Genomic DNA, 27,193 nt, shown 5'->3' with positions numbered 1-27,193 from the left:
TTTGCATATTTTTGGCAATGACAACTTCATTTGAACAAAATCTCATCTACAGCCCATCATCCATGTACACACCAAATATCAAGATGAAATGTGCAGCGGTTTTGGAGTTTTTGATGTTGACATACAGACATACAGACATACAGACATACAGACATTTCCCTAGCCTATAAGAATAGCTTCCATTGCCATATATACATATGGCTATGGGAGCTAAAAACATGTCATTTCACGAGCGTATTTTTCACATCTGAAGTTTTACGATTGTTCCTGATTATGATCCGAAATCCCCCGAAGGTTTGTTGTTGTGCTGATTGACGATATTGTAGGGAGTCCATAATAAGTTCGAACGACGCAATTAATTTACCTCCCACTGCGAAGACTTTATATACAGCATTATGCCTTTACCTCAGATAAGTTTTTTAAAACTTCTCCTTAGTTTTTGTCGTTTGTATTATTCTCAATCAGTTAATTGAGTTTATTATATTTTTAACCAATACCACATAAACATCACTTTTTACGTGTAAAATATTAGCCGCCTCTGATGACTACATTTTGTCGTCTGCCACACGGTTACACGTGGTTCGATACATAGCGGCCGCCGCGTGGTGTGCGTCTCTGCATACCACGCGCGCGGCCGCTATGTATCAACCGCATGTAACTGTCGTAGTCACCTATGCGAATTCTGGTGGAATCAGCAAAAATTGTTTTTCGTTTATTTGCAAAGTCACTAAGATTAAGCTTTCTCCCACGGGCATGACCGATCACCAACACGAGTGGTACTGTGGCGTACAGCAGCATCAGCGTAGACTCGTACACCATAGCTTAGTTGACAATGGCAAAAGTGCCGAACCTGTGATGTTCGGAAACTGAATTTAGGTGGGCCACCGGAATTCAAACTTTTACTTTTTTTGAGGACATGTTTTTATCGATATCTCACGCGCAGTCGCCACGTCAAATATCGACCGTTGGCATTAAAAAAATGTGCTTTAAAAATGTTACCAAGTGGGAGTGTCTCTTTAAAGCATATATATATCTTTGCAGGAACTCAAACTGCTTAATTGATGCAGAGAGATTAATTGACCCTTTGATAAGTCTCGTGCCCTCCTGTGGCCACTGTGAATTTGAAGTCAAAGCGAGGCCACTGGGGAAAGCCCTGGGCAGGGGCTGGAGGCCACTGGGCAGGGGCTGGAGGGTTTTCCCCAGTGGCCTCGCTTTGACTTCAAATTCACAGTGGCCACAGGAGGGCGCTAGACTTATGAAAAGGGTCTATATAGTTGGATAATTCTGTGCTACTGCTACAAGCTTTGTTTTGAACATATTGTCCATAAGTCCTTTGTGCACTTGATAGCGTTGTCACAACTGACAATGATAGCCTTGTATACAATTACTTCCCTTCATTTGGAGAGGGTAATTGGGTCTCATATTCACACAATTGCCCTCTGTTGGCTTTATAGTGCTGTTCGATCTCCGTGATGATGTTGTTGATGTGCGCTTTTGATAATTTGAGCAATAGTTTTTCACACAGCTGTAACTTACGGTGTGTCTGTTAAATATTTTGTGGCGCTTTAAATTCTCGGGGAAATGCTTGCCAAAACAGTCAAGGAATGCCTTTCCAAGGTTTGTTTGTACATTCTTACTGAACGGTAGGTTAAACCACAACATGCTGCACTTCCCGTTACATGTAATACATTTGGAATCTCAAATCCAAAAATTTAATATGCAATCAGTATATTATGGTCTGCTCTATCCAAGGCTACCACTAGTACTGGCTACTAGGACAAATCTAAGGGATGTGATCTTTGTTTGACAGAGAAATTACTCATTATTAGTGCTGACTGATCAATACTACCAAAATGCGCTTTCAGAGTAAACAGCTATCTATATCCCAGTTCATATTTCACTATCATGTCAGTTTGATCAAACCAGCGAAGCATAACAGGTCTAATTATGCATTTTTCTGAGAAATTGAAGATTTGAAGGTCCCTGAAAACATAGATACTGTAAACATTATTTTTATGGGCTACACAGCTGCTGGCAAAATTTTGGATCAATAACGCATTTTATTGACTTGCCAGATGGGGAAGTGATTTCAAACCATCAAAAGCAAATGCAAAAAAAGTATAGCTAATAGGCCTTTAAGGTAATATGCACCTCGAAAGTGAAAGACTTAAACTTTTGCTCTAACTTTCCTCAAGGAATCTTTCAGTCATTCTCTTTCAAAATCAAGAATAAAAATAGGGGGTCACCGTGCAAATTTTTGTACTAGAGAAACAAATTACCCAAGATTTACCGATATTAGAAATTCAAAATGGCCGCCATCCCTGTGTTAACTCTATGGAGAAAAAATAAAAATTTTGAATTTCGAGAAACTAAGCCGGTGAAAAGTTTTCTTTCACCAAGAGCTTTAAAATGAACCCCCACATGTGGTATATCAGAAGAGAATTGTAAAAGTTTGAGAGTCCCAATGTCTGTCCCCGAGGTGCGTTCTACCTTAAGACATCTTATGCTTGGTTAAGGGAGGAGGTCATTTTCAAACAGGTGGTACCTCGCGCGGATTCCGGGGTATCCCACTTATCCGTTTACCTCGGTGATTACCGCACCTCAGGTGCCGTGAATATTCATGACGAACTCATTACCGCAGGCTGGAGTTGGGCCATTCACACCTTTATTTTAGTCCCTTTTGCTCTAATGATCGAGGTATCTCCGCGGCATTAAAACGTCCGCGGTAAGTCCGCGGGAATTAAAAAGCTGGGAGGGGTGACGGCTGTGCTGCAGTTTACGAAAATCAACCAGATTTTTTTTCTTTGTGCGATAGTTGGAGGGACGTGCTGGTTATTTTTAGCCGCAGACGTTCAACGCTGGTTGAAGGGTCTCAAATTTCAAAACAAAAGATCAAAGGTCAAAGTGTTGAAACTTGTAGCAATATTTTACTGCAATCTCTACATTTTCGCCTACAAATTACTATCGTAACTGATCATATATTACCTACCACATTTCACGGAAATGCTCAATAAAATGTTAAATAAAATTTTCAATAAAATATTAACTGAAGCAAAACAATGGATTGAAGCTCTGTATTCAAGATTTTACAGAACAAGGTAGGTATGCTCCAGGTTTTAACGTTGAGCAAACAGAAAAAATGTGTTTTACAAAATAAGCTCGAAATATTCTTCATTTTCTAATTGGAAATTAGTGTTTTTTTTACGTTGTTTGCATTGTAGGTTTCCGAGTATGATTGATAAATTTAACATACCAGCTAGCGTAGTTTTTGACTGCCTTGCAATCGAATTTATTTACGGATCTGGTCGAGAGCCATTCAATAATTTACTGATTCTATGCATAAAATTTGACAAGCTCTGCAAAATGCCGCAGTGGCAAACTGATCAAAATCATGATCGCTCATGCTGTAGTGTAATGCTGCCCGCTGACTGATATCAACAGTAGACAATTAATACGTATCCTTTGCCTATGACAAGTATTTAACGTCAGTTTTCAGGGTAATGTCATTACAGGGCAAAATTCGAACGCTGACATGCTCCCGATTCCTACATTTGCGGAATTTATGCCATACAGCTACGATCTGTAGTCTTGCTACGTTTTTACTTTGCAATAAAATGGCTTTCTGGTATGTACCACTCAGCATTTTATTTGAATTTTGCTCAATTTCCGGAGGTTTCAAGCAATTTGAAGGGCTTTTCTGTGTCATATCTCCCTGAACTTGCATTTGATTTCATCATGTTGAATAACGCTTCACCGTCTTTGTACTGATTTATTTTCGATGTCTTTCTCTGTCTGCTCCTGGTCGTTTCTGAATCCTATGTGCGTTTTTTTTAGATTCCCTCGCAAATACGCTCTGATACATATTTATTCTGTCTGAAATAGTGACCCGAACACGGCCTTCTAGACTATCTTACGACCAAAGGAAGTGTATTGTTTGCACGCTTCCTCTCGATCAGACATAAGGCAAGCTAAATATTCTGATAACAACGGAACGGGACTTGCTTTTAGTTGATATATTACGACAAATGGTGACGAAATCTGAAGTATCAATGAAGGGTCCCGCACAACCACCGCAATATGCTGCCGTTTCCGGTAAAGCCGACGCGTCTCACTGAACAACAATAACTGCCCTGGCACGAACAGTTCAGACGACGGTGGTTCAGACAATGCAATCGGCGACTTGTTGCTATCAGTGTGTACCGCATCAGCGCAGCGAACGTGTATACTGGGAATCTCTCTCAAGGTCAACCTTGCTTTCCCGACTACAGTCCGAATTATTCCGACGTTCACGTCGGGTATAGCTTACCATTGGACTAACGTTATGCCCACGAATAGCCGACCATTTCCGAATGAAGCCGACGTTTGTTTCGCTCAAACACGGAAGAGAAAGTCGACATGACGTCTTTGGAAAATCGGAAAGAAAGAAGCGAAAACTCTCATCAGATCGTACGCTGTTTGACGGACCCACGAGTCCGCTAAAAAGGGAGAGTGGCGAACGGGAGTGTGGAAGTCAATAAGTTGCTTTAACACATTTGATATTTGACAAACTGTTAACGATGTTATAGGTGTGACCGGCGTTTATCCCGTTTTGAACAAAAACAAGTGAAAGTGTTATATTGCCAAACAATATAGGCCTATACGCTGAAGAAGACAGGCCACCTGACAACGCGAGGGGGGGGGGGTGGTCAGCTGAACGCAAAGATGATAATCATTGTAGGGTTTCATTCATATTTTTTCTGAGGAAGGATGCTGAAGCATTCACAGTATGTTGACTGTCATGAAGGCAGTATCCGTCGGGGCGTTTAAACAGAATGTAGGCTACAAGTGATTAATTGAGACTATTCAACGTATGTCACTTCTAAATACTGGCAATGCACTAATGCAGACTTCGTGGTAGACATCAGTGATACAAATTAGTGTTGCAGGGTTGACGAGTTCAACGCCCTCTCTGCAGTCAGTCTCACGTTCAACAGAGAAAAGTCGATTTCACGTGTCCCCTGACGCAGTGCCTCGCAAGGCCCGTGTGTTGAACTAGAAACAAGACAGTTGAAACCCAGGCCCAACGGTTATTACGCGGCCAGGCCAAATTCCAGTTAAACTTACCGAATAAACGAGACAAGAACTTGTCTAATTAAAAAGCAATCTGCACAAAGTGGGCGGATTTTCGCGAAGCTCGACGGCAAAATCTGAGGAAACATATCCACGGTTTAATATTTCAGCCATGTATCTGATAAGTTAAAAAAATAACGTCGCTACCATAACAGTACAACACTACAATATTTAATAATTACACTACCGTCAAAAAACATCTATTTGTCGCGATATTTTCGGATCTTACGACCAATCAGAGGAGATCTAGGGTTGTCCTGTCTTGACCTCTGAATTGCAGAGGAACTATATCCCAAACCCGATGTCGCCGTCACACGTAGTCAAAAACCGTCTGTTCGCATCTAGTCTTGTGCCAAATAAAATATGTCGCTAAGTTTCGAAATTGCCATTTTAACATTTGTTGTAGATCGCTGGCTGATCCGGATATCGGGGTTTCTCTCTCTCTCTTTGTTGCAAGTGCAACACACCGGCACGCGAAGAACGCACGGTTGATTTCACGGGATCACAGAAAACTGACAACATTATTAATTCTAGTGGCATTTAAATACAACCCCGTGAATCTTTGAATAACATGGGATGTGTAGAAACATAACAGAATGAACGGGATCGGGAGCCTGAGTTGTCGGACCGATGTAACGTACATTCAAAGTTCAAAGTTCGTGAATGTCGTTTTTATATACACGTCGCACGCTCCCGATTCTGAGAAATTTTCTTGGGACCATACTTCTAAGTTCTATCACAACATGTTCCTCGCTACCCAAACAAGCTTCTGTGTTCAAATTTTTGAAAGGGAAAAAGATAGCTCCGATCTCGGATGTTCAAATAAATAACCCATGTTTGTCCATGTTATTGTTTGTAACATAATCAAGTTGGTAAGCTTATGCATTACTAAAACCATGACGTAAAGTTTCGCAATGGGGAAAATATTTAACGTAAGCTGTAGTTTTTATTTTTGCTTCAAAACTTAAATATTGTTCAACAAATAGACCTTCAGCTATAAGAAAGAAAACATACTTACATTACCAGCATTTTTACGTCAAGTTATACCATGGTCTCTTTCTTTTCCACATCATGTTTCTTGTGATCAGTGATGTCATTTTTATTTTAGAAATATGGTCAACTGCCCGATGTTATACAGTTGGAAAATAGTACAGTTTTAAAATTGCGTGCATCTTTCTAATCGGCGTACACATTTATTGGTGTAACCGAAAATATTTACATAAGACTTCCGCATGCCCTTGGGGCAATGCTACATTGTTGCAGACGTTTTTTTGCACATTTTTGTGTGCGTGTGTGTTGCAATTTTTCTAGGTCACGTCGACAGACAGTACGCATTGAAAAGTCCCGAGCGCGATTTCTAATTTAAGAACGCGTTTTAGGAACTGCCAGATGACCGTTTCAGGACCCCAGGAGGGCATGCAATCTGATTCGTTCAACAATAGACGCTAATGTCACTCAACCTAAATTGCTGTCGACCTCTTCAGACCCCGGTAAAAGCCATTACTGGTATGACAAGTTGAACACTGGCTGGACTTGTCACACATCGGCGTTACTGTCGGCAAGATCAGAAGACTATGTCACAAGCTTAATGACGTGCCAAATGGTGCGGTTTTCCGCGGGACAATTTATGCATGCGAACTCATTAAAAGGCGCTAACTGCTTTACCTCACGTCCCGGCGGGTAAGAGGGACACCGCGGACTCCGCGCGAGGTACCGCCTGTTTGAAAATGACCTCCTCCCTAAAATACACTCACACATGTACATATATTATTTGAAAATAGTATAATTATAGATTCACATAAACTATTCAATGTAAACAGAAATGAAATCCTCACTTTAATACGGTCAATTCTTTTGTGCTTATAAATTGAGTATCACAAGCAATGATACCCTCACAAGAAGGTGAAAATTATAAAAGCCATCGTTTTCTAAAAATATTTTACACATAAAAACTTAAGCAAAGATGATTCCTTATTATGACATGTGCCTTATGTGTGTATGGTATCTCAGTGAATGATTACCAGCAATTTGAAGATAGCGCAAAAATATATTTAAGATCAGATTTTTCAGTTAGTTGCCAGGATAAAATGGCATTTATGTAAATGTCCTCAGAAATATTGTGTGAACAGATTTTCATATACCACAAATAAAAAACCTAGGAGATCAGGAAACTTACGAGTGAAGCAGTAATCTCCTTCATAGCAGTCAGTGCATGTACATGTGTACGTCGTACAGGTCTCGGGGACACAGGTACCGCCATTTTGACAAAAGTGCTGGGCGCAGGGATCCAACACTGGAGGAGAGAAATGGTAGCATGAAGTCAATGCTTTGTTCTGTTTCTATATCTGTCCAGCAAATATTTACACAATTGTTCACATGACAGCGATGTGATCACACAGGGTGCAACAAATTTTGTCAATAACCTGCCTTTATATTGTAGCTGGGCAGGATACTAGGAAACTGTAGCATGTTATTTATTGTATTCGAGCCAAATTTAGGTCTGTAACATAAACAAGAAACATGGCACAAATGTCAACTGTGGTAAACTATAACTGAAATTACGAACAGCGAGTCTTCATGATTCTCGTCAGTGAATTTCAATTCTCGCTGTACTTAGTGAGAATTTCCATTATCACCGGTGAGAATTTGTTCTCACACTTGATTCTCGCCAAGGAGTGCATTTCTCACCAATCTCCAGTGGAGATTAAATTTTCTCATCGACAGCGGTGAGAATAAGAACAGATTCTCACCGATTGCGAGAAAGCGTCAGTTTCTCCCTCTAGTCACGCACTTTTTCCCTATAGTCTCAATGTGACCTTATGATCAGCAACATGTGGATACATGACTGTTGTTGAGTGACAATGAATGACTTCACTTATACCGGTCAATTTATTTTCCCATACACTTCACCGTACAGGTCAGAATATGTTGCTCCTAGTGCGTCCTTCACATTTTGTATAATTAGGAGGTCTCATGTTGCGATTGACAACCCAGTGATAATGCATGACTTTGCAAGACCAAGGCAAAAAGCTGATATTGATCTCCAGCCCAGCCATTCTGCACAAAGCTTCCAGACTGGTCAGACGAGCAGTAAAACTACTCAACACCATACTCACCTTGTTGGCAGAATTGACCGGTATAACAATTAGAACACTGACAGGTGTAGCTGTTGCAGGACTCTCCAGTGGCCACGCACACCCCTCCATTCTGACACTGGTTGTTTGCACATGCATTGATGGCTGATTGAAACGAATAATACAGACAAAAACAAAATCAAACAACCGTGCTTTACAATGCTATAAGGTTGTGCAAGTCTACCAGATGAAGTTTGCCGAACTGAGCTTCTTTTTTAAAGTACCGAATCAGAGCAAATTTTGTCTATATTCTTGTGAACAGATATTGTCACAATTTCTTGGTTCACAACCCCTGATGAAGAACATAGTGTAGGACCATAAATTTAATCTCAAATAATTCACAAATATCTATTCTTTGGTCAAAACACCTGAATTTGGACTTATTTTGATGATAACTTTGTATATATTTTATGATATTTCATCCAGGTAAATGAGAATTTCTGGGTAGCAATAAAGTAGGGATCTGCACTTGGCATGAATGAAACACTGATAACACCAACAGTTCTCCATTTCAGGGTAGTACACCTTGAATTGATTGACAATCAAACAGTTCTTAGAATGCTATCTCCTGATAGCTGTACGCGTAGCCAATGCAATTTTTGTCAACATTTACTTGATAGTATCTGAATGAGAATCCAGAAAATACATTTTTATTCAGCAAACCCATTTCAATAGATCTGCAATACCTTAAGTGAAATTTCGACGTCCAGATGTAAAGGGAAACAAACAATGTACGCCCAGAAAGAAGGAATAATACTAGTGTCGGCAATTTATGCCAGATATGCTTATTTCATTCAGGCTACTGCGAAATAGCAGCAACAGTGCAAATGTTAAAGTAACATTAACCTCAAGCTCGGCAAAACATTCTGCAGTAAAACTTAGCAAAATGAAAACAAAAAGCACGCATTCCAGCAGCCACTTGAGAAGAACAATGACAAAAACAAGCATGAGAGCATGAGTAATTGACATCATGGCATAAAACATTTATACACAACAAAAAATAACTAGAAGATGATAAAATTTGATGCTGAGGGTGTAGATGCCGCCTGCATCCTTAAAGGACTGTGGGATCTGTTGAGAATGACCTATATTGCAATAAAAATCAGACAATGTTAGTTCTAAAGGCATTGAAATCTATAATAATGGCACAGATGTTATACTAAAAAAGTAATAACCAATAAGATCAATGTACCGGTATGCATGTGCTTCAAAATAAAAATACCGTAAAAGGACACTTGTTTCTTGTCTTGTCATAGAGAGTATTCCGGTAATCTTTCCTGACCACAACCTTGAAAACTATCCCATTTTCCTTGTTTTTTTTAATCCTTACAGAACTTCCACTGTCCTGATGGACTGGGAAGGAGGAAGAACAGAAGACCTGAATCTTGTCACAAAGCTTATTATTTAAATTCCCTGACATTCCTTAGCATACAAATGCCGCTACATGAATACTAATGTCCCTGAAAAAATACAGTAAACTCCCATGAACTAAAAAAATATACTTTTTTTTCTAAATGGTGCAAAGCTCAGCTGCAATATTAGGCTTTGCAACTGTGAGAGATCATCTAATAGATTTATGGTGACTTTTCGCAAAACAAATTTGCATTACTGTGGTTATGAAGAATACTAAAGCACAGACTTTCTGTTATTTAAAAGAATCGATTTGTCACATGAACATCAACATTTTCTGCAAACATATCACAGTACAAAGTAGCAAAGCTCATGCCAAAATTGCAAAATTATGACAGCAAGCGTGACAGGAATTAGTACCAATGTTCGAATGATTCATCAAAACAAAGAAAGCACTAACACTATAAAGTACTTACAAGTAGCGCAAAACTGTCCTTGATAGCATCCAGCACAGCGACATGTGTAAATGGAACAAGAACCTGGTACTGGCTCACATGCAGCGCCGTTCAAACACTGGTGGCTGTCACAGGCATTGATTGCTGCAAACAGAATGCCAATATTGTGAGTGTCTATGAGAAGACGCATGTAGTGCATGAATTTGTATGATGAATGAAGGTAATTAAAATTGTGTCAATTGATAAACATGTAACAGCAATGCCTGTTATTATACATGACTAAAGCTAACAAGGACAAAGAAAACACTGAACACCTTAGAGCTGTTCATATCAAACAATTCTCAGGAGCCAATGAGAGTTTTTCAATATCAAGAAAGTTTGCAGATGTTAATTAATGGTTAATAATGACAAACTGGGATGACAAGCAACATATCTCACTTACGAACTGAGCACAATTGACCACTGAAACAAGCACCACACTGACATGTGTAGTCCGTACACGATCCGCTCACTGGGAAACATGCGCCACCGTTTAGGCACTGATGGTTGTTACAAGCGTTTATTGCTGTGAAGGAATGATGAGACAAAGTCTTTGTGAGATAAATCTTCTTGTGATGCATGCTCTACATGTAAGTTGCTATCTGTCTATGATGCGTGATTCTAACACAAATTCATTGCTGTACAACAGAAAATACAAGAAGCAAAACTAGATAAGTAAGGAATGCCTGAACGCTTTGCATATGGAAAATTTTCAGGGACAAGTTGGTTACCCTAGGAAACGTGTATGGAAACAGGAAATGTTCTGGCTATGTGCATCTTGGAAGGTCGTAGCTTATTGGCCGAATATCATTGACTACATTCATTAATCATTTCAACACAGCCAATCAGCAACACAATAGCCTTGCTATCAGACTCCTTAAGTTGCTGTGAATAATCACAGTCTAAAGCCAGTTATTACCCTCCGAGCCACTGCACATACTTAAAGAAATCTCTCCTAGACTTGCATGTCAATAGAATGGCTGGTCAGTCTTGCAAGCCCCATCAATCATAAAATCTGGTACATAAAAAAGTTATGTAGTTTATCCGTTTTAGTGCCCCCTTTCCCTTAAACTGAAATTCCTTACCATGCAAAAGTGGTTACAGGGCAACTACAGAAAACTCCTATTGTGATTTTGGCACATGAAAAACAAATTGAGGTCTGACCCCTCCTCTCCCCAAATGGGAGAAAGTACGTTTCTCAATTTAGACAGTGTATCAATGTGTCTTGATCCCATATTGCCGATGGTTCAATTCAAAACACTATAATGAGCAGAGTACTCTGTTGCTACTTTTGTCATATGGCATTTTATCAAAGACAACAAATATACCCTGAAAAACTCAATGCTCTTTTTCACCGTAATCTGACCAAATCTTTATAACAAGATCCCTAAAGAACCTTCAAATGTTATTTGAAATGTAAATTGAGGCAAGAGATTTTTAAGTGAATTGCTTGACAAAGCATGAGGTCAATTTTGGGATTTTCACATCTCACACATGGGTGAAGTTTTCATGTAATAGTTCTACAGTTTTGTTGTTGACAGACATACAGACGACGAACACACCACCCATGTATCACTGATCCTGATAGCTTCTGATGCTATACACGCTAAAAGCAAAGAGGAGTTAATAGGACTCTGTCTCACTTACATTGTTCGCAGAAAGTACCAGTGAAGCATGAGGCACAAGTACAAGTATACTGGGTACAAGAGCCTTGCACAGGTACGCAGGTACCGCCGTTCAGACAAATACTATTGGCACAGGGATCTTGCACTGTCAAAGGAAAACACAAAATTATCAATATTATATAATTTCTAAATAACCATTTTTTGTCGCAGGCTTGACATCAAAATGAACACTGTTTGTAATATTTTGCCCTTCATATAAAAAACAGTAAACACTACTGTGGCCTTTGTATTTCATATCACTATGATCCACTAATAAAATATGAATGAAGAGTCACAAGCATGACAAAGAAAATTGATTGCTCCCCTCGGAAAATTATGTTGGATATCTTTCTTTACTGTTTAAGCAGACATTGTATGGCAGCAGGAAGCATTGGGTACGGAATTTTGATGAGTCGATACAGTGTTGTTGACAGTATTGTCACAACTAGATAACAACACATATATGTAGAATACAACTCACGTGTTTCACAGTTGAAGCCAACGTAACACTGCGGACATGAGCACTGGTAACTGGTACACGATCCAACCCCACCGATGCATATACCTCCATTTTGACATGGGTTTACTTGGCAGGGATCTTGCACTGTGCAGATCATAATTTACATTAGAGTTACCAATTATACGCTGAGTTTATTTTTTTATGATCTGAATACTTTTGGAATTTGTTTTCATATAAATACATATGCCTTAATTCAGTCCTGTTTGTTTCCTGTCATGCTTATTCAGAAGTGTCTGTTTTGTTCACACTGAGTAACAGATTCCAATGTCTACACAAGCACTCATGTACATGTCTCGGTACATGTACATTTACACAATGGTGGTAGCCAATGAACTTGTCCAAGGTTGGTTGAGAATTAAGGAGTATCATTTTGGTTCAAATTCAACAAAAGATGTGCATAAACACCACCATCATTACTTCAGTGCCTAATGCAGTTTCAAAACATCCTTTGACTAAATGTATGTGCAGGAATTTCCATGATACATTATTGTACACTGTTGATAAAATGTGGTGAGACAATGAAAGAAAGAGTCTGACACGTACATATAATCATGAGTAATTTCGGTCAGCATTTGAATTTGCAATCAAAATTAGCAAAAGCTTTAAAAAGTTGTTAATCCAAGTGGTGTAAAACCTTGGACAATCTGATCTCAGAACCCAGTGGCAGTAAAATTTCTTTCAAGGGTTATTCTCAAGAAATTCACCGACTACAGTTTCACATGGACTTAGAAGCATGCATGAGCTAGCACATGCTCAAACCTTGTTGATCTATAGTACGGACCATGGGCCCTATGCTGCAGTTGTTCCACTCAACCCTTTCACTTTCAGTGCTTGGGTTTGGTAGCACAGTGAGATCAACTAAGTTTTTTGATAGCATGAGCTTTCGAAGACTACAGTCTCCTTCATCAGATGCTGAGATGGAATGAGCAGGCGAAGCAAAAGTCATAATATATTATGACTTTTGCTTCGCCTGCTCATTCCATCTCAGCATCTGATGAAGGAGACTGTAGTCTTCGAAAGCTCATGCTATCAAAAAACTTAGTTGATCTCACTGTGCTACCAAACCCCAAGTATACATAGGTTTGAAGATCAACACGGTACACCTACTTTCACTTTCAGTGCTGTAATTTTTCCCACCAAAATTTTAGTGCAACATTTTAAGAATTTTTATGAATTTTTCAGTAATTTTTAAAATCATTTTAGATCAAACGGACATCACATTTCATTAGCTTTAGGTTTTCATCAAAATTTTGGCAAAAATCCAAAAAAATTTGACTGGGATACATTTTATAAAGGCGACAAAAGGTGACTTAATGCTCAAAGGGTTAAGCATGATGACCCGTTGACAAAATAGGTACACCTTTTTTGAAGGCGACTGTTCCCACAAAACAGAACAGCAAAGATTGAGAAGAGAACTGAGTAGACACTCACGGTTTTGACAGAACTGGCCTTCGAAACATCCGGTACAACGACACGTGTACTGTTCACAGGATCCCGACACGGAAAGACACACTGCACCATTCTCACATAAGTGATTGTCACATGCATCATTAACTGTAATGTCAAGAGAACGTTCATACATCATCAAAAAGTACTTTGATGACCCATAAACTAAATCCCATGTTTTGAGTTTCAACCCTTTACAACTGTAAGAAACGGTAAGATTTCATCAACATGCATCCATCCCCTAAATCCCCGAACCAACCAAATATTGCGACCCTTGATACTGGGTCATAGGACCGACTCATTCAAACAGCACTGACTCATATGGAAAGACTGGATAATATTGTGCCAACACTGAACAATAGTGCTGTCCGCTGATACAGGCTTTTCACTAAGTACAGCTGCACGCAAGCTGCTTGAAATATGGACAAATTTTATCAGTGTATCAGTAATTTCCATGAATATAATCTAAATTTGAGGACAAATCTTGTTTGTGCATTTGAGGAAACAATCATGTCATTTGCAAACCGCCGTATTCAACAACTTTGCATAATCCTGGGGGTGGCCATAGTTTCACAATGATAATTGTACAGTACCCAATTGTTTCCATTATGTAGTATTGGGTCCGATATTCCTAAGGTGTGCCTCTCATCCTGCTCTTGATACAACAATTACGTATGTAACATATTCTGTCCAGCAATAAAACTTCATGCACGTCATTAAAGCCCTACTAGATGTAAATTTTTTGCATGTCAATTACCAAAAAATACCATCCAATCATCAGAAAGATGTTTAAGATTCCCGTATTTATCTTTGAAAACATCACTATTTCAATTCTTGGCACTGATGGATTTGGTCGATTTAATTCAGATACTCACCCATCTTTTTGTGGTGGCCACATTTGAGTGGCAATTCAAAAATTTTTGTTGTTGTTAAAATCCAAGTTGTGCGTTGTCGTCGTCGATGATGTTTGAAAAATGTTCTGTGGTCACACTTTGGCAAGCTTTTGTAACACGAATTGCAATTTTGATTTCAAACCATCTTTGAAAAAAGTGACAATGTCACTGGTCGCTCCCATATAGTTATCAAAACAAGCTAAAATCAAGCTAAAAGATTTTTTTATCACAAATAGAAACAATTCCCCCAATAAAATAAAATTATACAATTTCACCAGAATTTGATCAAATCTTACTGACGTCACCCGTAAAAACCTCTACACTAAGTTTCAACTCAATCGGACGTGTGGTTTCAGAGTTAAAAAAAAATTTTGATCAAAATGAAAAATAGCCAAAAAATGCAAAATGCAAAGTTCACCGCGATTTGCCCAGATTTGGAAAGGTCACTCCTATGCACTTCCATACCAAGTTTCAAATCAATCAGACTTGTGGTTTCAGAGAAGAAGATTTTTGACCAAAAATGGGAGAAAATTACAAAAAAATTCATGAAAAATAGCAAGTCCAAGATACTGACCCAAGATGTGCACAATCATTTCAGGTCAGCCCAAAGTACTTACATGCTAATTTTTCATCTAATCTGCTCAGTGGCTATTGAGATTTTCAATAAAATGTAAACTAGTAAACATATATACATACGGCTATAAGAGCTAACAAGCGACCCAATGGTCGACAGAGCTCTGCTGTGTTATGTAGAGAGCAACTTTTTGTGACATATGTATTGATGAAGAAGGTTGAGATCTTTGATAGCTCATTTCAGGATGGCCTGACCTAAAATGGCAAAATTAGCTGCAAAAATACAAAATTGATGATTTCATCATAATTATGTATAAAAATGTATACCAAATATCAAAGCTATCACATGAGTAACTTTTGAGAAACAAATATTTTGACCAAAAACGGCAAAAACTGACCCAAAAATACAAAAATTGAAGATTTCATCAAATTTCACTATATCACACTAAGAGAACCCCCAGGAACCTGTATACCAAATATCAAAGGCATCAGACAAGTAGTTTTTGAGAAACACATTTTTTGACCAAAAATGGCAAAAATTGCACCAAAAATACAAAATTGCAGATTTCATCATATATTCGTATATCATATTCAGTTTATCTGTAGGAACCTGTATACCAAATATCAAAGCTGTCAGACGAGCGGTTTTGATGAAATAAATTTTTGACCAAAAATGACAAAAAAATTCCTTAAAAATACAGATTTGCTTATTTCATCACAATTTGAACAAATCCAAGTTGGGCTATCCCTAGGGACCTGTATACTAAATATCAAAGCTGTCAGACAAGCGCTTTTGATGAAATAAATTTTTGACCAAAAATGACAAAAAATTCCTTAAAAATACAGATTTGCTTATTTCATTACAATTTAAACAAATCCAAGTTGGGTTATCCCTAGGGACCTGTATACCAAATATCAAAGCTGTCAGACAAGCGCTTTTGATGAAATAAATTTTTGACCAAAAATGACAAAAAAATTCCTTAAAAATACAGATTTGCATATTTCATCACAATTTGAACAAATCCAAGTTGGGTTATCCCTAGAGACCTGTATACCAAATATCAAAGCTGTCTGACCAGCGGTTGAGATTTTTTACCAAAAACGCCTTTTTTGGCACTAATTTGCATATTTTTGGCAATGACAACTTCATTTGAACAAAATCTCATCTACAGCCCATCATCCATGTACACACCAAATATCAAGATGAAATATGCAGCGGTTTTGGAGTTTTTGATGTTGACGGACAGACTACAGACATACAGACATACAGACGTACAGACATACAGACATACAGACATACAGACATACATACATACAGACATTTCCCTAGCCTATAAGAATAGCTTCCATTGCCATATATACATATGGCTATGGGAGCTAAAAAAGTGCAAAAAGATACAATAGGGCTCTAAATATTTCACTCATTCCAAATTGTTCACAGTCTGTCTCATTTAGTCTTTCTCTCTCTCTCACTTATTTGTTAAAATTTGGCTTAAACATTACAAGTTTGTTCCGAATGGGGCTGTCTGTCATCTAGCATACCCTCAAAGGCTGGGGAGTTGAAGAGGGGCCTGTAATAAAGTAATCATGTTCAATACTTACAGATTTCACATCGATCACCAGAATAACACCCAGAGCACTGACAGATGTATTCACTGCATGTTCCGGCAATGGCTATACACGCACCGTTGTTGCTGCACGGATTGGGTTGACAGGGATTCGGTACTGAGAAGTTGAAAACAGACAAAACGATATTTATTTGTGAATTACTCTTTCCATCAAAATTGAAATTCAGCAAATACACAGTTTTTCCTAAACTGGAATCTGATATGCATAAATTATGAACACTGTTCTACCTTACAGGCAAAAATAAATTTGTGCCACACACTCTGACAATTGTTTCATGATAGCTTCTGTGCAGCGTTAGGAAAGCTTGACTAATACAATCCTCTTCATCCAACGGCATAAAATGCAACTTAGTCAATGGTCTTTTTGCTTACAGTGCAACATACTATTGTCTACACATGACTACTTCTTATTCACATTGTGGAGTCTTTTATTTAGCTATTATACTGTAATTTTGTTTGAGCTCCAGGCATTATTCAGAGCAGATTTACACATCCAGACTTTAGCACAGGTATGTCAGTGTAATCAGAAAAGGAAGGTCGAAATTTGACAACTTACATGAGGTACAAAACTGGTCAAAGTAGCAGCCTGCACACTGACATGTGTATGAAGTACATGATCCAGAAACGGCTCGACATGTGGCACCATTCTGGCATTGATTATTGGCACATGCATCCACAGCTTGAAAAGAAAAATTGTAATTTAGAACACATTGATTAAATTGGCCATGGTATTGATTATGCCCAACTACTAGTATTAAGTCCTAATGACTGATCATGCAAACACCTACGAGTTTAATACATCATTTCCATACAATATTAATGCTGGATTCATTTACTGATTCGCATAGCTCTACTCAGCAATCCATTTCATAAATGAGGTACTGGTACATAAAGTTTTTGTTACTCTGTGAGGTTTTTTCAGCTGTCACTGCAAGCAACAACCTCTAGCCAATGTCAAACAAGAATAATGAACGACTGCTGGACATAGAATTAAAAAATTAGCCTTGAAGACTGCCCTCAGTGTCCATTTCTTTTTACACATTCACTCATTTAGCCATGGTGAGCAATCAGATGAGGTTAAACCGATTTTCATAAAGGTTAAAGCGGCTGTTCTTAATCCTTGGTTCTAACATTTGTTCTTGCAAACATAAGACCATTTATTTGATTGTAGCTCTTTGTTTTCATTTTGAAAGTTTTTAAAGTCAATCAGTTTGCTTGGAATTACTGCTGACAAATTAACAGCTAGGGGGTCGTATGAACCTGAACTCCGCAAGTCAGTGATCGTGGACAACTTTTTAAATGGTTCCTTCTTGTCACTGTTTGCTGACTCAAAGTTTACGGATCAAAGAAGTTCAATCCTTAATCTTGGATGCATTGTAACATGCAGTATAGGATGAAAGACTAAGTGGATTGGGTCGATCAGTGAGTGACATACCAGTTTCGCAATTGTTGCCGGTGTAACAGAACGGACAGATGCAGAAGTAGGTCGTGCATGATGTTTGTGCGCACGTTCCACCATTCTGGCATGGACTCTGTGCACAGGGATCTTGTACTGAAACCAAAAAATGCAAGCCCACAGAAAATGGGGCATTCATTAGAGTATCAAAATCAGTCAAAAAATGTCAAAAAGGCATGCGTTACAAATGTGTTTCTGGGAGCGTCATTTGTTTTGTTGAAAGTGACAGTCCCTTGAAGTGTTATCACTGTGCGACTATGTGAAACATGAAATCAAACACACCCAAAATGTCAGCTCCCGAGTTCTAAAAATGTTAACATGTTACATGAAAGTATGCGAAATCAAAATCCAAATTTGATGCGCAGTTGAGTAAAAGCTCAACTATAACATCTTTGGATGGGAGTGGTCGATAATTGAAACTCTCCAAAGCAAAAGTTACTGTATAAACTTTTGCAGCCAGGCTAGCTGTTTTCACAAATATTGTTCACGCAATTCATGCCCTAAAAGACATAGTACTGAGGAAAAGTATACCTAGGCCGTACAAAATAAATAATTGTTAATATTGGAGAGTAAAGAAAAAAACCAGCTAGGCATGTTGGAATATTAAGCTTTATTCGTAATGATGTCAGAATTCCATCATAATTATGCAAAAAGAAATATTTCTCTGAAAATTCTGACAGACTTTCAGAAACTAATCTTACAGGGAACATGGGAAAGGTACCACTGTTCTGAATAAAACCTACATAAAATGATGACCACAAGCAGCAGAAAGGTACAAAAAGACAAAATTTGTCAGAATTTTCTGTTGTCAGAAGCAAAATGTTTGGGGCCCAATTTTACATTTAGCAACAAACTGATAATTGAAATCGGCACTCCACTCCCACTCTGTACAGATCTACAAGCAATGATCGATCTGTCCCTGAAAACTGAAGTGCTCGTTTGATGAAACTGTCCTCTGTCCCTAGAATAATTTGCTATAATGGCAGTGTTTCTGCTTACAGGTTTGTTACTAAATAAAAATGGTTGCATTCATGTGACACTGCTGCTTGAAACTGTGGATAAATTTTATCAGTGTTGCATGCGTGGCCCACCATAACGTTACCGGGCAGTCACCTATAAAGTTGTCTCTTGTTGCATGCCTAATTTCCCAAAATTTCAATCTAACTTTGCAGACTATTGTTTATTTTCACACATTACTGACAGAACACTGACATCATTTGCGAACAGCCTTATTACAAAAGTTTGATTGCTACACAACAAAAATGTATTAACCCTTTGAATGCCAAAGTCAATTTTTGTTGCCTTTATGAAAAACGCACCAGTCAACTTTTCTCAGATTTCTGCCAAAATTTTGATAAACAAGTCATCGTTGATGACACAGTCCCCACTTGTTAATGGGTACTTTGATTACAAGTCCTCAGAGAGGATAGAGTCCTCTTCATTAATTAGGTCTGTGATAAAAATACTTTGATACAGATGGCACTCAAAGGCCAAGAATGAGTTCCATGGTGATGAAAACATAAAACCAATGTAGGCCACCATCCTAAAGTTCATTAAATGAGTCAACTAGGAATTAATCAACAGGATGTTGCAAAACATTTTTGCATCCTATCATAACACTGATAGACAGTGTTGGCGCTAGGAATTTTTTTATTGTAGCCACAGTCTGTTAGTGTGGCTAAAATGATCAAATTTTTTTTAGCCACAAGCATTTTTTATTAGCCACACCCAACAAATCATTTCACATACAAATTGCACAAACCCTATTTACAATAACCTTTGTACTTTATTATTGAAATGTTGGGCCAGGGCTGTTGTACATACACTTTAATTCCTCGACAGATAAACTGCTGAGCACATTTTCTGCCAATTTTATAGTTGCAGATAATAGTGACCAGGAGCACAGTAAAACTCCAGGTCCTTTGTGAAAGTTGTCTGTCCTTCAATTAAAAAAAATATGTATTAAACAAAAATTGGTCGTAACTTCCTTTCAGATCTATATTTCATGAATGCTGGTGAATAAAATGACCCTCTCTTTATAGACAGGGACAAACAAACTTTTGTAAACTGTTATTATGACACAAACAACAAATAGGTCTACTAGAGTTCTTGGAACAAAACTTGCACAACATGTCATGAAAAAATCATCGAAGTCATAATTGTCATTGGCCATAATTGTTCCTCTTTTTTATTTCTTACATGATGTAAAAACTGCTGTATATACCGTTATCTGGTGATCTTCACAAAATTACAGTGATTGCCTGACTATGCAAAGCATTTTCCAAAAAGTATCAAAGAAAACTATTGGTATTAAAAAATTGCTTAGGTTTTAAGACTTAAGGTTTTGAAAATAAATGAAATTCGCAAAGTCAGTGAAAAATCAAAAGAGCAGTTCGACAGTACGACAAATCTATGATCAACCGACTCATCTGTAGTCTCACATTTATACTTCCATGCACAGACAAAAACCTTGCTGTAATTTGTTCGACCATGGTCTAGGACCGTGGTTCGTCTGTCTTTGTTCTTTTCATGGTGTTTTCCTTATTTCCTTATTTTTTGTAAATTAGAAGCTTTTTTAAACCTAGTTACTTTCCCAGCTGAGAACAATCAATAAACTCTTTGTAGTTTGCAACCGTAGCTGCCCGCAAGCTGTATCCCATCGTACCGTGCATTCGTAACACATTTGCATTGTTTGGGTGTCTCGAAACTAACTAAACCGTACCATGGACCCAGGGTATACAAATGGGGATCTTGAAACTTTTTCGCGCATGCTCATTTTCGCCCTGGGCAAAGTCCAACTCCATAGTCTCATGCTCAAGAACTCTGCCGTCGATCATCGGTCGTCGACGTACAACAGAGCAACGAATTATTTTGTTCAAAGGCTAGATATTTGAATGACTGAATATTTCGATAATTTGACTGAGCTAAGGGTTATTTTGATTCGTTAAAAGTGACAGAACCGGCGTGATTAACGATGATGCACGCTGTTTTGAATACGCGTTGTGCTGCTATATGCTGGTGTGAACTCAAATTACCCTTCACGCTTGCACCCTGACGCGACGTACACGTACGTGTACGTGGTTAAATGTTTCGTACGATGCTTGCAGCATTTATGCTAAAAATTTGCATAGCGGAAAATAACGTACACGTATATGTAAAAACGACTAGTTGTTAGTATAGTAGGCTACATAAATAATCCAGTACATATTTTGGATCGATCACCATAAACACCCGCACGCCGAAATTCTTGGTCCTTCGGCAAAACAGTCGGTCTGGGATCGCGGACTGACGCGACTTTCGAAGACAACGTCTTGGGTCAATGATCCCAACACGGCACCCGTTCACGAGTTTTCGCCACGCGTGGCGAAGGCGTAGCAATTTTTTTCGCCACAAGGCACATTTATTCGCATTTGCGACTGTGGCGAATGTTAGCGCGAACCCTGATAGATTATCACGGGTACCATATTTTATAAAGTTTGATGCAGTGCTTCTGGACATTCACCCTAAAAACAAAAGTTCATCATGTAAATGCAAATTGGCAATTAATTTAATTTATTGGATCGTATCACAAAACAAATCGACGTGCATATGTATGACATAGGTCAATGTCTTTGTACCAACTTTGAATACAATCGGTTGAGATATGCCTGAGTTATGGCTTCGTACATAAAAAAATCGTAACAAAATGGCCGCACGGCAGCCATATTGGATCGTATCACAAAACAAATTGACGTGCATATCTATGACATTGGTCAATGTCCTTGTACCAACTTTGAATAAAATCGGTTGAAACATGTCTGAGTTAGGTCTCTGTACATGAATTAATCGTATAAAATGGCCGCCTGGCAGCCAAATTGGATCGTATCAGAAAACAAATCGACGTGCATATGTATGACATTGGTCGATGTCCTTGTACAAACTTTGTATAAAATCAGTTGAGATATGCCCGAGTTATGGCTTTGTACATAAAAAATCCTAACAAAATGGCCGCACGGCAGCCATATTGGATAGTATCACAAAACAAATCGATGTGCATATGTATGACATATGAAGTAATCCTTGTACCAAGTTTGAATGAAATCGCTCCAGGCATTTCTAAATATTCTGCGTGAACGGACGGACGCACGCACGCACGCACGCACGCAAGGACGCACGCACACATGCACGGACATGACCAAACATATAAGTCCCCCCGGACGTGTCCGTGGGGACTAAAAACTTTAGCCAATAAATGTGATGTCCATTTATCCACAAAAAAAAAATACAGAAAAAGTTGGGAAAATGTTGCACCAAAATTTTGGTGGGAAAAATTACAGCACTCAAAGAGTGCTGATCAGAATGACAAGGATTATGATAGACTCACATTCTTCACAGAACTGTCCCTCAAAGCATCCGGTGCATCGGCAAATGTAATCTGTACAGGAGCCTACGGTAGCTTCACAGTATCCCCCATTTTCGCATCTATGGTTGGTGCATGCATTCAATGCTACATAGAAATTATCATGAAATTTATGCAAGACCTTCATGTAGTTCAAAGAAAACCGTGCAAAAATGACACAAATAAGAAAAACAGTTACAAATAAAAGCATCAACAATGCCTTTCTGTATGTTGTCAAAGATCACCAAGCCAAATGAAAATTTGCAAGCAGTGGGAAAAGAAAACAGATGAAATTTGAAGACGAACAAGCTAGAGTAGAAGATTTGCCGTCAGTGCATAAGATCAGGAAATTAGAATGGAAAGTTAGTTGGAACAAATTCGCGATGCATTTCTGCAATGAAGCAGAGAGACACTGCGAAGCTGTCCAAACTTAATATTATCAACCTTCTGTGGTTTTAACACACTTCATTCAAAATCACCACGCTGCACTGATTCACAAGCAAAACTGAAGTGACTGAAGTGGCTGAGAAGAACTTGTAAACAACAAAATATGAGGCTCTGAAGTTGACAATACAAAGTTTAACATTACAATCCCATCAGATGCAAACACTCTGCAGATATAATCACCAGATACTCAGCTCTCTCTCTCTCTCTCTCTCTCTCTCTCTCTCTCTCTCTCTCTCTCTCTCTCTCTCTCTCTGCTGCCATGGTTACTTACGTGTATCACAGTACTGGCCAGTAAAGCAACCTTGGCAAGTACAGGTGTACTGGGTACATGAATTTAGAACACCCACGCACACGGCGCCATTTCGACAGATATTGTTGCTGCATGGATCAGTTACTGAAAGAACAACAGAAATATAATAAGTAAACAATCAAGTTAACATGGATCATCAGTAACACCTGTTCAACAATCGGCAACATGAAGAGTATATATCCATAGATTTTGCTACCTCTAAAGTTCACACTAACCAATCAGGGCTAACATTGGGGATAGAGATTAGGGTTTAACCTGGGGCTACACTTCCATTATTTAAGCAATAACGTACCCCTCCAGGCCAATAATGTACAAAAGCAAAGTTTGCTTGAGTCCATTATCAACACAATGTCCACAAGTATTAACAAAGCTATAATATAGTTGCCATTACATAAGAATGAAAGATCTGTTGCTCTAGAGTGCCCTCCAGTGACGGATCTTTTGGCCTACCAATACATACATGTTTGGCCACCCTGTGCGTTGGGTTTTTTCAGCGACTTTTAAAATGTGGGTATAAATTTCAGTGTAACCATGGTCTTAAATGAGGTTTGAGTTAAAATCCATCTGAATTTAGTTGCATAAAGTGTGATCTTACTTGTGATGGTTTCACAGTCTGAATTTTCGTTGTATTTTGTGTTATAGCAGGATTCTTATAAAGAATATTCTTACCCCTCATTCCCTAAACTGAGGAATATACTTTCCTAGTGCCATACCTGTTATGATCAACGGCCTTTAAAAAATTATGGAAAGTTTCCACTCACCCCGTGTACAGAACTGTCCAGTAAAACAGCCTGAGCAAGCACAAGATGTGATTGTGTCCCTCAATTTTCAGTGTCAAATGTTCATTTGAGTCTCAACCAAAGCCATTGAAAAACATTGTGGTCTATGGTCATTGCTCTATTTGGTAATTCATGTGTTGACCGTTGTAGAATTTTTTCAGGTGTTTTGAATTGCAGTAACTGTATTGATTTAATATTATACCAGGTCAATACTTTAATTCAAAGTGTTAATTTGTAATCCGCCTGACAAAGAAAACATTCAAAACTCTTCGACAAAAAGTACTTGACACATATTGAAGAGTTTTCAAAATTTGATTACCCATGAAAACTGTAAAAAACATTCTGCAAATCACTTCAAAACAATATATATGACTGTCTTGAAAACACTGTAAAAAGAACATTTCTATAAACATTTAGTTATAAAACAATTGCAAAACCATGCAATTCCCGATTTTCATTTCATGAAATTATAGAAGCATCATGTGAAGAAAGATCAATATACGTACGCTGTTCACAATTGGTTCCGGTATAGCAACCAGCGCAGGTACAGATGTAGAAAGAGCACCCATAAGGAGTGCAGGTGCCACCATTTTGGCAGGGGTCAGGACTGCATGGGTTTTGCTCTGTACAGTTGGGTTAAAGAATATATAAGCAAAATCGATTAAATCACAGGCAATTATTAAACACACAGATGAGAGGGAGCATGCACTAGGCACGGGCGTTCATTCATTCAGCAGGCATTGGCAATAAATCAGCAATAAGTACTAGGTTTGGTCACTTCACACATTATCACTTCCCCACGAAACTTTCGGTCTTTCATACATGTAAGTCAAGGCAAAGAGAAATCAGCACGGTTTGGCACATGTCATGGCTACACATTTCTGGTAATTGTGTTCCAAGTTTCAAATTTGAGACAAAGTTAAAAGGAAGGATGTAAATCTCTTTCTCCTGGAGAAGTCTGAAAGTCTGAAACGCAGAGCAAAGTTTCTGTACAATTGAAGGAGTCCCCCTACAGGACATAAACAGTTCACAGGTTTACTCAAACTAAAGGGCTGAGGATTTCCACTACAATAACCTGCATGTCTATGAATTTTTTTAGATGTCAAAACATCTTCACATTTTCTCAGATATTCTTTGAACTCTCGCCACTAAACCAAATAGACCCGTACAGTGGTACGAAATTCATTTGTAACAGAAATTCAAAATGGCCACCATCCCTTTAACTCAATGGGGAAAAATAAAAATTTTTGATTTTCAAAAACTACGACGGTGAAAATGTTTCTCACTCCAAGAGCTTTAGAATGAGCCCAACATTAAGAGGTAGATCAGAAAAGTTTGGGAGTCTGAATATCTGTCCCCGAGGCTCATTCTACCTTAAAAACAAGTTTAACAAAGTGTATTAAGGATGATCAAGCCACTAAATTTTTTACCAACAATTTTCATTATTTTTCTCTAACAGTAAGAATTATATGTGAGGATGCGATTACGACAAAAAAATCAATATGTCACCAGAGTAATTTGGCAGCTAGAATGATTTGAAATACACTAATTTTATTCCATTTGAATGACAGAAATTATGAATCTCCAGTGAGCGTTGCCCAATGCCATATATTTACTTTCAGTTCCTTTCTTGAAATGCTGCAATTGTTTTATTTACATGTGAACCACGCTGAATAATAAATGGAAGTTTTAGCTATTTTTCCACTGAAAATGTGCGAAAGAATTTAAATTATCACTTCTCAGGCCTTCCAAAACAACAGTTAAAGCTGCAAATTTAGAAATAATGACCACACCTTATCCATACTTTATTGCTTATCATCACCCCCTCCCCATATGTGAAATGGGAAAAATCACAATTTGATGTGAAATATGTTCTTTTTTAAATTATTTTGTTGGGATTTTTAAATACTTTGTAAATATATCAACATTCAAACATTTAAAACTTACATGAACTCTAAGATAATATAATGATCATTCAATCATCACTAACTTCGTCCACTTAATGCTAAAAACTCTGACAATAAGTTGTATGAAGACAGGTTTCCATCAAACCACGGTGTAATTTTACAGTGAGCGTGGTCCCGTACAGTGGACATGCGCGTTGTAGAGTGCGCGTTCTATTGTTTGCAGCTATGATGATGTAGCAAGTGACTCGATCACCCTTAAGTAGGCTAACACTGACTCTTCCAGCTGCTTCCCTTAGTAATGGTGTACTTAAAAAAAAGTGCCACTTAATGAGTTGTTCACAATACTGACAACATCTAAATGTTGAAAGAAACATAAATTTCATACTGTACTGCCATCTACATGTAGCTCTGTTGAGCTTAACTCATTTCATAAGCAACTGATCACACAATACACACACGTACATTCCACACAGGCATCTGATGAAGACTGCATGAATGTCTTTGAAAGCTCGTATCACTACCAAGTTGACTACAAGTCTCTTTATTTTGAAGATGAACAAGGCTTCCACCTTTCTATATCAACAGATACTTGGCAGTCGACTCATCATCAGACTGAAGTTTGGGGATATAAGTTATAAACAATTTTTGCTGTGTATGTATAAGTTAACAATATCACAGTGAAGTGATCAAAATTATTTGTGCTCATTACATCATTTGCTGAGTTTCCGTGCACTCCTGCGAACCATTGTGTAATTGCAAGGAGATATAAGGCTTAGTATTGTGAGGAAGATTTTCTTGACTGACCTACGGCACAGAACTGGCCGGTGAAACAGCCTATACATGAGCAGCTGTAGCCGGAGCAACCTTGACTTTGGAAATCTGGTATGCATACACCACCGTTCAGGCAACTGTTACCATCACATGGGTCGACTCCTGAAAGACAGGAAATATGAATATAACAGAGTCATGTTTTTGATCACTTTGAAGATAATACAGAATATGGACATTAAAAATATCACTTTGTTTTGGTGACGTACGTGACATGGAGTGTACTCACTCAACCACCAGTAACATACTTGTGGTTTGCTCTCTGTGGACACTGATA

The 27,193-nt window shown here is 38.3% G+C and overlaps 1 protein-coding gene across 1 annotated transcript in view; it reads right to left on the bottom strand.

The window, feature by feature from the left end:
* Positions 1-27,193, bottom strand: part of LOC139148141 (uncharacterized) — a 190,109-nt gene that overhangs the window by 123,648 nt on the left and 39,268 nt on the right. Inside the window, exons 21-34 of the mRNA XM_070719450.1 lie at positions 26,893-27,021; positions 24,688-24,804; positions 23,364-23,486; positions 22,631-22,753; positions 18,247-18,363; positions 17,368-17,490; positions 16,786-16,908; positions 13,703-13,825; positions 12,233-12,355; positions 11,735-11,857; positions 10,491-10,613; positions 10,070-10,192; positions 8,226-8,348; positions 7,286-7,402 (exon numbers count right to left, since the gene is read on the bottom strand). Of these exons, the coding sequence (XP_070575551.1) occupies positions 7,286-7,402; positions 8,226-8,348; positions 10,070-10,192; positions 10,491-10,613; positions 11,735-11,857; positions 12,233-12,355; positions 13,703-13,825; positions 16,786-16,908; positions 17,368-17,490; positions 18,247-18,363; positions 22,631-22,753; positions 23,364-23,486; positions 24,688-24,804; positions 26,893-27,021 (1,710 nt within the window). The remainder of the gene's footprint in view (positions 1-7,285; positions 7,403-8,225; positions 8,349-10,069; positions 10,193-10,490; positions 10,614-11,734; positions 11,858-12,232; positions 12,356-13,702; positions 13,826-16,785; positions 16,909-17,367; positions 17,491-18,246; positions 18,364-22,630; positions 22,754-23,363; positions 23,487-24,687; positions 24,805-26,892; positions 27,022-27,193) is intronic.

Source organism: Ptychodera flava, chromosome 13 (assembly GCF_041260155.1).
Source record: "Ptychodera flava strain L36383 chromosome 13, AS_Pfla_20210202, whole genome shotgun sequence".
In the NCBI taxonomy this organism is placed as follows: domain Eukaryota; kingdom Metazoa; phylum Hemichordata; class Enteropneusta; family Ptychoderidae; genus Ptychodera; species Ptychodera flava.
Note: the sequence above shows the minus strand (reverse complement) of the source record. Positions and strands in the feature narration are given on the sequence as shown.